Raw genomic sequence first — 11106 nt, 5'->3', positions numbered from 1 at the left:
GAAGTTAAAACTCTCTTAGATTTCACATTTCTTTTATACCTCCAAATATTTGCCAACATATGTTATTCACTCAGACATATTTTAGAAACTTGTGAATTCTACTAATTAAACATGATACAAGCAAGTTGAAAGAGCAGCCTCAGATGCAGAGGGGCCAGAGAAATTGGCTGACAAGGATGTCACACTGAGTCAGGACCCGCTGAAGCTTTTGTTTTGTTTCTACTGCTCTAGTTTGCATATTTAAAAGTGAATTTGCTCAGTACTTCAAAATAATTATTTTTCTTTACATTAAAGGAAAAAATATCTAGACATTCATTCTAGACTGTTTTATTGCAATGTGTAAGCTAATGATATGTCAAGTACCATGAGTGGCTATCTGATGTACCAAACATAAATAAAAAGGGAAGCGGGCTCAAGACTCTCACCCATTTTGGAAAACAGAGGAACACGACGGTAACCTGCAAAAGGAAGCACATCTGATTAACACAATACAAATACATTCATCAGCAGGGGCCCCAATAGGGCTCCTGAGAAATAACATGCTTTACTGTTTGTTGTCCAATTGCTAACTCATGTCTGACTCTTTGCAACCCCATGGACTATACAGCATGCCAGGCTCCTCTGTCCACCACAATCTCCTGGAGTTTGCTCAAAATCATGTCCATGAGTTGGGCTATAGGGATGCCCAAAATATTTTCCACTGAGAAGGCAATGGCACCCCACTCCAGTACTCTTGCCTGGAAAATCCCATGGATGGAGGAGCCTGGTAGGCTGCAGTCCATGGGGTCGCTGAGGGTCGGACACGACTGAACGACTTCACTTTCACTTTTCACTTTTATTTATTGGAGAAGGAAATGGCAACCCACTCCAGTGTTCTTGCCTGGAGAATCCCTGGGACTGGGGAGTCTGGTGGGCTGCCGTCTATGGGGTCGCACAGAGTCGGACACGACTGAAGTGACTTAGCAGCAGTAGCTACAGTGTTAACTGTAAGAATGCACTGTATTCTCCTGAATCTCATACTTGGGGTAGATATAAATTGACTGTCTCATGTCAAGTCTTGGACTACCTATTGTTGTGCCAGAAATCCATGTCCATTGAGTCAGTGATGCTATCTAACCATCTCATCCTCTGCTTCCCCCTTCTCTTTTTGCCTTCAATCTTTCCCAGCAAGAAATAATAAAGTACATATAAAAACTAGGACTATGCAGCTATATTCCATCATGTATCTTCATTTTCCTCCAAAACAAAATGTTTGACGTTTCTACTCCAGCATCATACTAAATACCACACAGCTCATACTTCCCCACCTCTCCCGCCACCCCGAAAATGCTGCATCTCCAAAATTAGCCATCACTCTTCTGCTTCAGAAAAGCTGTTTCCTAGGTACATCTCAGATGGTACTAGAAAAGCAAATATAAGGATAAAATTGGGAGCACACTGTAAATCACCCCAGAGAGGTGACTGCAAGGCAGCTCTGAAAAGAGTCAAGATAAGAGTGTTGGGCTCCCTGTCTCCTCTCAGGTGGAAAAAAAGAGTCACTGCTTCTCCTTTCTGAATGGTTCCCATCCTTCATTCCTTCATGGCAGTCATGCCTACTCTTAACTGAAACAAAAGAGCTATAATCCATGCAGAGAAATTTTCATATAAGTCAAGTTTGTTTAATTAGTTTACCTAGCATTCCCAGTCCCTAGTCCCTTCTGTATCAGAACATACTTCTATACTTCCACTAGGAAGAACTATATCAATATATATAGATAGATAGAGATAAGTATATCAATATATATATATTTTTTCCTTTACATATCTGACTGTCATGAAGAGAGCTATTTGGTATATCAAAGAGTCTCTTTGTTAACTCAAGTTATACATAAATATTAGCACAGTCTTCTTACTTTTCAGAATATTACCTCTGTTCATGCACAGAACTGGTAAAGTATATTGTCCAAGAAATTCATTTCCAGCTATTAAACCTTGATTTTCAGCAACAAAACGAATCAATGCTAATTCTGGCACCTGAATAACAAATGTGAATGTTTCATTCCATCTTGGATTAAAAGCTGAAATATAAAGGAAGAGATAGAATGAAAAAAAAAATCAAACTTTGTTCCTAGGGGAAAATGCTTAATATCTGTTCTTTAAAATTCTTATTTTTAACACTTTAGTAGTAATAATGAAAGCTGATGGTTTAGAGGACTTAAATCTTTAATGCATGCAATTAGAAAGAAATAACAATGGCAATAATAATACTTATTAGGTATTTACAAGTGCTGGGCAATATTCTCACTTAATCTCACTTAATCCTCACACCAGGGTTATCTCTATCCACATTTACAGATGGGAAACTGAGTCACAAAGATGTTTCATAACCTTCAAAAATAGCCATTTTTGTGTGTGTATGAAATAGCCTTCAAGAAATAGCCATTAAGTAGTGGGGCAGGAAATCAAACAAATGGTGTCTGATTTCACAGCAGAAACATGTAACTGTTATACAATATGACTGCTGTGTTCAAGTATTTTATCAACACAGAAAACTTGAGACAACAGGAAGTTATATAACATCATTTTTCTAGATCAGGACGTATTATGGGAAGAACTACAGACAGCAGTTGGACTGAGAGCTCACTAATGTTTGCTCTAAAGTCAGCTCTTGATCCTTCTTTTGATTAAATGCTTATTTTCAAATCCAAAATTGATGAGTAATCTATGTCCCTAGCGAAACAGATCATCCCAAATACTCTCCTGCCAAACAAGAAATCCAAATTGCTTTACAGTGTGACCCAAATCAGATAAAAATTAAGCATAATTGAATGGAACCAAGAAATTCTCATCCAGATCAAATAAATGCTCTTACTTTAATAAAAAAAGTTCAGGGAAAAATAATGCATTGTTTTTCATGTACAAAGGCAATGGTACACATGCTACCTCCATAGAGTTGTCCTTTGTGTCATGTTTCAGCACATATTGAAGTATCTGTGACTAATTATACCATATCTATGCTTTCTATGGTGTATCTGTGGTCACAGTGCACATTTACTAGGTAGGAATTCAGAATGCAGTCAATGCTAGTGAAAATACTAAATGAATTGACTCACATTGAAATAATGACCATCTTACCTTGCCCTAATAGAGAAATAATTCAGTGAAGTACAGGAAACAAGTTTAAGAGTGAAATCTCTATAGACACTGCAAAATGTCTGCACAAAATTCTTATGCTAACTTATTCTCTGTCTTCTAATCCTGCTTGACCATACTCTTTCTTTCATACACACATAAAATCATATATAGATATATATGAAAGTCCTTTAGTTGTCAAATTAAAAAAAAATTGATAGTTACAAATATAGGTAAAAATCACAGGACTTCCCTGGTGGTCCAGTGGTTAAAGAATCCACCTTGCAGTACAGGAGACCCAGGTTCAATCCCTGTTCAGGGAACTAAGACCGCACATGCTTTGGAGCAACGAGGCCTACCCACCACAGCTAGAAAGACCAAGTGCTGCAGCTGCTGAAGCCTGCACATCCCACAGCCTGCGCCACAACTAGAGAGTCCAGCACCACAAGGAAAGATCCCACATGACACAACGAAGATACTCCATGCTGCAACTAACACCTGATGCAACCAAATGAATAAATATTTCTAAAAAATCACTTCCTTATTGCACGTAGACGTGATTGTTTTCCTCCCAGATGCTCATGTCTTTCAATGCACTCCCATCACCATAGTAGCTAGGCCATCTCAGCACCCTTCTCGTCCGGCTATCGACACTTTCAGTCCTGCCAGTCTTCCTCACGTGCATCCTCCATTCCTTTTCTGATGGTGCAGCCCATCTTTAAGACTTGACTTCTGCATCGTGTCACTGTGAAACCACATCCTGACTCTCTCCTGTATTTCTCATCTCTCTCTCTCATACTACTTCCTCTCTACTCTGTAGAAACGATCTCTGTTAACACTCAGTTCTTAGTGCTGTATAGCCCTATTTAGAAGTTTTAATTTTCTTCATTTTATACAGAAAAGAAAGTTTCAAATGCTGTGTCATGGCTTTCACGATTTTCCACAGCCATCCCCAAAGTCAATCTCTCGTTTTATCTCACAACTAATCTTCCTTAAGTATACTGTATTTGAACTTTTGTACTTTCTGCTGACGTGTTTGAATTTTGTTTTCTCCATGTTTTAGCACACATATTAGTACTTTTGCCTTAAATTACCCTATCCTAGGGAATTCCCTAGAGGAACAGTGGTTAGGATTCAGCACTTTCTCTGCCATCACCTGAGTTCAATCCCTGGTCAGAGAAATAAGATCCCACAAGTCTCAAAGTGTGGCCAAAAATGGAGAAAAAAGAAAGAAAGAAAATTCCCTTATCCTCAATCTCTATTAAAAAAAAAAAATTCTACTCATTTGCCAAGAACCATCTTCAAATTTGCCCCTTCCATACAATTCTTTGTACTTTCTTTAAAGCACTAATGACTCTTTCATAACAATTTCATTTACATCTCATATTCCATACTGAACTATAAACTATCTATAATAAAATTAGTTGGGGCATACATAAGAATGCAATTAATAGAGATTTTAAGTTTTTTGATACTTAGAATCAGGCTTTTAACATGATAGGCTCAATAATGTCTGAGAACCAAAATGAATTTTTACAGGTATATTCCCATAAAGCCAGGGATGCAATCAAATTTCTAATGGGAGCTAAAATCACAATATTACATAAGGGATGCATGGAATAAATTAATGTTCTGTGCATTTAGTCATGAAGGCTCAAGTAAAGGGGATGGAGAGAACAAAGGATAGGTTACTAGAAGCTTCCTGATATTAGCAGTTACCGTTTCTTGACACTGCCATTTCAACTCTAACGGGAGCCAAATAAGGCAGGGAGTTACTACTAATATCCCTTCCTGATGATAACACAGGATGAGGTAATAAAACTTGCCAAATCTTTTTTCTCTCCTTTGTTCCTAGAAGCTGAGGTGGAGGAATATTTGGGGTTTGGGAGGAGGCAAACATTGGATTTGAGGGAATTATCACCAAAGAAGAAAAAGATAGCTCAAACTGCACCTGCTTCTCTGTCCATGCCACTCAACCTGGAGCATATTTCTAGACTCTGAAATGAAGTCCACTATACTTTGAGAATATTCACTCAAAGAAGATTCTACTCTCAAAGAATCAGCTGCAAGTTCTCTTCCTGAGTGATTCTGACTATCTGACTAACAGTCAGCCCCAAGCATCTATACTTTTCTAATGTTCTTAATGATTTTAACTTCAGAGAATAAATAACAGTGTTAGTACTGTATCATGTAAACTGTCATGAGATGCTGGCACACTGAAAATCTCACCAAAGTCACTTCTTTCATTCCTACATTTCCCTTCTGGCAAAAATGGCGGAATTATGAATCCAAATACTATTATGAGTAGGTTTCTATGGCATACTGAGTCAGAAGCCACAGACCTTTGATCTAAAATATACAAGCTGTTAAGTAAAACTATGCAACACACTATATCAGAGAAATCTTAAGCTTTTTATTTTGCACAGAAGCTAGCAGCTAGATAGATTTGAGGCTGTCAAAATCTCCCTCTTAATCGGTCAAACAGGAAAACATAAAAAGGAAGTAAAAATGGAAAAAACACTACTTCTTCAGGTCAGATACATTTTTGTATCTGTAATTGAAACTATATCTAACCAACCATTATTATCAAATTGTTTTTGCTGCATATAATACTTTGGTCATCTTGAACATAATGCAAAAGCTTTTCCTTATGAAAAGTAAATATGTATCAAAACTCTATCAATACATAATTTTTAAGCTTTCCAACATGAAGTCTAACAGACTGATCAATAAAATATATTAGAAGCTCACCATTTTTTTTAATTACACGACTCTGCTGTTTCATTTGATCGTTTGGAACCCCAAAAATTTCTACAATCACTAAGGTATCAGCTTTGTTTTGATAACTGGGAGGCAACTGGATACCACTGATGAGCTGCACAAAAATAAGTAAGTTCAAGAATTCAGCAGAACAAACTGTATCACTGCTAACTTTCAAAATAAAATGTTTTCCAAAAATTATGATGAACTAAGTCAAGTCCCACCAAAAAACAACATAGAAAACAAGGCAAATCTTAAATTTTAGTCCTTTTTGAGTTAAATTTCAACTTAAGTATCAAAAGATGATTACCAAATTATTCCATTTGACCCAGATGTGATTATAGTAGAATCCACATTCTCCAATATTTATGGTCGAACATATATTTTTATTCTAACAGCATTTGTTATGACTGTTGTAAAGCAATGTTTAAAAATATTATGACCCCATTCTGCTATAAGACAGACTGAGCACTCCAATAACTTGAACTATTTTTAAATCTGTATAGTCTATAAATAACAGAAAAAATGGAAACTATAAACATTACTTGAAATGTATGAAAAAGCACCACATAATTTTCTATGATAGCATTTTCTGACAATATAATTTACATGTTTGTATAAATTATCATGAATTTTCACCTTATCCATTGTAGTCTATATTATTATAAGTCATCTGGGTTTGAAAAATCAATTATTTCATATATACATATTTTAGGGATTGAATAGCAGAAAAATGTTTAACAAAGTAATTAATAATAATTTTATTTCACCTTCTATTATTCAAGCTAATTGTTGAAGCACAGATTTATTTAACTTTAAGGAACAAAGGAAATGATGTTGTTAAAGTGCTGTACTCAATATGCCAGAAAATCTGGAAAATTCAGCAGTGGCCACGGACTGGAAACGGTCAGTTTTCATTCCAGTCCCAAAGAAAGGCAATGCCAAAGAATGCTCAAACTACCACAAAACTGCACTCATTTCACACACTAGCAAAGTAATGCTCAAAACTCTCCAAACCAGGCTTCAACAGTACATGAACTGTGAACTTCTGGATGTTCAAGCTGGTTTTAGAAAAGGCAGAGGAACCAGAGATCAAATTGCCAACATCCGCTGGACCATGGAAAAACCAAGAGAGTTCCAGAAAAACATCTACTTTTGCTTTATTGACTATGCCAAAGCCTTTGACTGTGTGGATCAAAATAAACTGTGGAAAATTCTGAAAAGGATGGGAATATCAGACCACCTGACCTGCCTTTTGAGAAACCTATATGCAGGTCAGGAAGCAACAGTTAGAACTGGACATGGAACAACAAACTGGTTCCAAATACAGAAAGGAGTACGTCAAGGCTATATATTGTCACCTTGCTTATTTAACTTATATGCAGAGTACATCATGAGAAATGTTGGACTGGATGAAGCACAAGCTGGAATCAAGATTGCTGGGAGAAATATAAATAACCTCAGATATGCAGATGACACCACCCTTATGGCAGAAAGCGAAGAAGAACTAAACAGCCTCTTGATGAAAGTGAAAGAGGAGAGTGAAAAAGTTGGCTTAAAGCTCAACACTCAGAAAACGAAGGTCATGGCACCTCGTCCCATCACTTCATGGCAAATAGATGGGGAAACAGTGAAAACAGTGAGGAACTTTATTTTCTTGGGCTCCAAAATCACTGCAGATGGTGACTGCAGCCGTGAAATTAAAAGACACTTGCTCCTTGGAAGAAAAGTTATGACCAACCTAGACAGCATATTAAAAAGCAGAGACATTACTTTGCCAAAAAAGGTCCATCTAGACAAAGCTATGGTTTTTCCAGAAGTCATGTATGGATATGAGAGTTGGGCTATAAAGAAAGCTGAGCTTCAAATAATTGATGCTTTTGAACTGTGGTGTTGGAGAAGACTCTTGAGAGTTCCTTGGACTGCAAGGAGATCCAACCAGTCTATCCTAAAGCAAATCAATCCTGAATATTCATTGGAAGGACTGATGTTGAAGCTGAAACTCCAATACTTTGGCCACATGTTGCAAAGAACTGACTGATTGGAAAAGACCTTGATGCTGGGAAAGATTGAAGGTGGGAGGAAAAGGGGATGACAGAGGATGATATGGTTGAACGGCATTATCGACTCAATGGACATGAGTTTGAGTAAACTCTGGGCATTGGTGACGGACAGGGAGGCCTGGAATGCTGCAATCCATGGGGTTGCAAAGAGCCGGACACGACAGCCACTGAACTGAACAAAAGGAACAAAGTCTAAATAAAAAAGAACAGCATTTGATGTGTACTAATTTATAAAGTGTGAAAGGGAAAGTCACTCAGTCCTGTCCAACTCTTTGGGACCCCATAGACTATATGGTCCATGGAATTCTCTAGGCCAGTATACTGGAGTGGATAGCCTTTCCCTTCTCCAGGCAATCTTCCCAACCCAGGGATCGAACCCAGGTCTCCCACATTGCAGGTGGATTCTTTACCAGCTGAGTCACAAGGCAAGCCCAAGAATACTGGAGTGGATAGCCTATCCCTTCTCCAGCTGACCTTCCCAAACCCAGAAATCAAAGCAGGGTCACCTGCATTGTCAGCAGATTCTTTACCAACTGCGCTACCACGAATGTAGAAATTGAGACATGATTTCAATTTCTGAAGATTATAATAAATAGGAACAAATAAATAACTTTGAATAAAGGGAAAAATGAAAAAAGAAAAAGAATTAGGGCATATCCAATAAAAGTTTATTAAAAAGAAAAAAGGAGGGAAGAGAAAAGAAAAACATGCCAACGTGTAATTTTTCCTTTCCTACCTCCACACAGTATAGCACCCACTAGAAACCAGAGTGACTGCACAAATATTTAACGATCAGCATGGAATTGGCCCAGCAACCCACTGGAGTATTCTTGCTTGGAGAATTCCATGGACAGAGGAGCCTAGTGGGTTACAGTCCATGGGGTCCCAAAAAGTCACACATGACAACGACTGAACACCCATGCATCAGCTGACTATCAGCCCTCTGGGCAATATATCCTTTTTATTAGGGAGGTGTAACTCATGACAAAAAAAAAAATTGCTAACTAAGTAATAATGATAATTGAATATGAGCACTGAAATAGAATTTAAGAGATTTATTGTTCGAATAATTTGTACACTTCAATTCACAAAGTCCCTTCAAGGGCCACTGCAGAGGATGGATGTCAAGCAGACGACCCTTATTGGTCAACCAGATAGCTCTTGCTTTCATCTGGTGGTCTTACTCAGGAGACTTTAAACTTAGGAAATGATTGCATAGTTTTTATAAGCTTGAAAATAACCGATTTAATCCAAAGTTCTCTGTTTACAGATAACAAAGAGTAAACCAGAAATGCTGAATGACTTTATCAAGGACCTAAGAAAAATAATGGCAAAACTGGGCCTTCTGATTCTCAAATCATGCTCTCCACAATTTGTGCAAATATCACAAAGCTCCCTAGAACAATTAGAAGAGGGGAAGACCCACGTGGCTATGAGAGCAGCTTCCTAGGAAAATCATTAACCCTACCTCTTTCACATCATGTCACTTAAGCCCCTTTTGGAGTATAAATAGGTGGCATTTATAAACATCTGTGCATACCAGCTATCTTCCAACTTCGCTTTTCCAAATTAACCTACATGTACTAAGCAAATACGTTGTGTCAGTGACTGTGGATAAGGACTGAACAAAACATAGTCCTCATTTTTAAAGGACCCTCAGGCAAGCCGGGGGAGAAAGACAAGCATAACAAGTAAATAATTATAACTTGCGGTGTGGTAAGTGCCATAATGCATGCATGTATAGGATTTTATGGGCTTCCCTGGTGGCTCAGTGGTCAAGAATCTGCCTGCCAGTGCAGAAGATGTGGGTTCAATTCCTTGGCCAGGAAGACCTCCCAGGAAAGGAAATGGCAAACCACTGCAATATTCTTACCTGGGAAGACCCATGGAGAGAGGAGCCTGGTAGCTACAGTCCATGGAATTGCCAAAGAGTCGGACATGACTGAGCAACTAAACAACAACAACATAGGGTGTCGTGGAAAAACAGAAGAAAACTTCAAAAGAAATGCAACTTAGCACCGGAAAAGGTTTCCAAAAAGAAGTGACTCTGAAAGTCTTGAAAATAATGAGTCAGAATGCAACAGGCAGATGAAGAATGGAAGAGTAGTCCAGTCAAAGGAAACAGCATATGCAGTACCTAGAGGTGCCATTGAGGACCAAAAAGAAAAAAAGGCTTCCATATGGTTTCAAAATGGGTTAAAAGGCTGGGAGTGGTGAGAGATGAGGCTAGAGGAGTGGGACAAAGCCAGACTAAGAAAACAATCAGGAGACACAAATAAATATTAAGTAGACATGATCAGGTTACCCTCAGCAAAATCTCTCTTGTTGACTTGTAGAAGATGGGTCAGGATGACTGGGACAGGCTATCTAAAAACCCCTTAGGAAACAAAAGGAACAGAGGTGATGACAGATTAACAAATTCCTTAAAAAAAAAAAAAAAGACAGCAGCAAATGACATCAGATCAAGGGAATGAGTAAAAAAGACAATTAAAGTAAGATGTACAGAAGTTAGAGACTGATAAGACATGGGACATGAAGGAGATGTGGCAGAGAAGAATAGCTCCCAATTTTATGGCCTGAGTCAACGGAATAAATGAATTTGACTCAATTCACTGAGATTTCAATAAAATAGAAGAAAGTTAAATAAGAAGGGATGTTCGGCTTTAATATTTTAAGTCTGACAGAACACTGGTAGGGATGCTAGATGGGCCATTTAAAAATAAGCCTTTAGAGTCAAAAAATGAAGTCAGATTAGCAATATGAGCATGTTTGTGGTTGAAACCAGGAAAGTGTATAAAAGAATACAAACAGAATGTTTCGTTTGAGATGAGGATTGAGAAAAAGCCTTTGGCAACATGAATATTTTAGGGGCACATAGGGGCTACCCTGGAGAAGAGAATGGCCACGCACTTGAGTATTCTTGCCTGGAGAATCCCATAGACAGAGGAGCCTGGCAGGCTCCAGTGCATGGGGTCACAAAGAGTTAGATACGACTGAGCAACTAAGCATGCAAGGGCTTCCCAGGTGGCTCAATAGTAAAGAAAACACCTGTCAAATCAGGAGATGTGGATGCAATCTCTGGGTTGGGAAGATCCCCTGGAGAAGGTAATGGAAACCCACCCCAGTATTCTTGTCTGGGAAATCCCCATGGACAGAGAAGCCTGGTGGGCTA

The 11106-nt window shown here is 38.2% G+C and overlaps 1 protein-coding gene across 1 annotated transcript in view; it reads right to left on the bottom strand.

Annotated features, from left to right (window-relative positions):
* Window positions 316-11106, bottom strand: part of PLCZ1 (phospholipase C zeta 1) — a 47871-nt gene continuing 37080 nt past the window's right edge. Inside the window, exons 12-14 of the mRNA XM_005680805.2 lie at window positions 5863-5986; window positions 1908-2057; window positions 316-458 (exon numbers count right to left, since the gene is read on the bottom strand). Coding sequence (XP_005680862.2) covers window positions 373-458; window positions 1908-2057; window positions 5863-5986 — 360 coding nt within the window. The 3' untranslated portion in view covers window positions 316-372. The remainder of the gene's footprint in view (window positions 459-1907; window positions 2058-5862; window positions 5987-11106) is intronic.

This window comes from Capra hircus, chromosome 5, assembly GCF_001704415.2.
Source record: "Capra hircus breed San Clemente chromosome 5, ASM170441v1, whole genome shotgun sequence".
NCBI classification, from domain to species: Eukaryota; Metazoa; Chordata; class Mammalia; order Artiodactyla; family Bovidae; genus Capra; species Capra hircus.
Note: the sequence above shows the minus strand (reverse complement) of the source record. Positions and strands in the feature narration are given on the sequence as shown.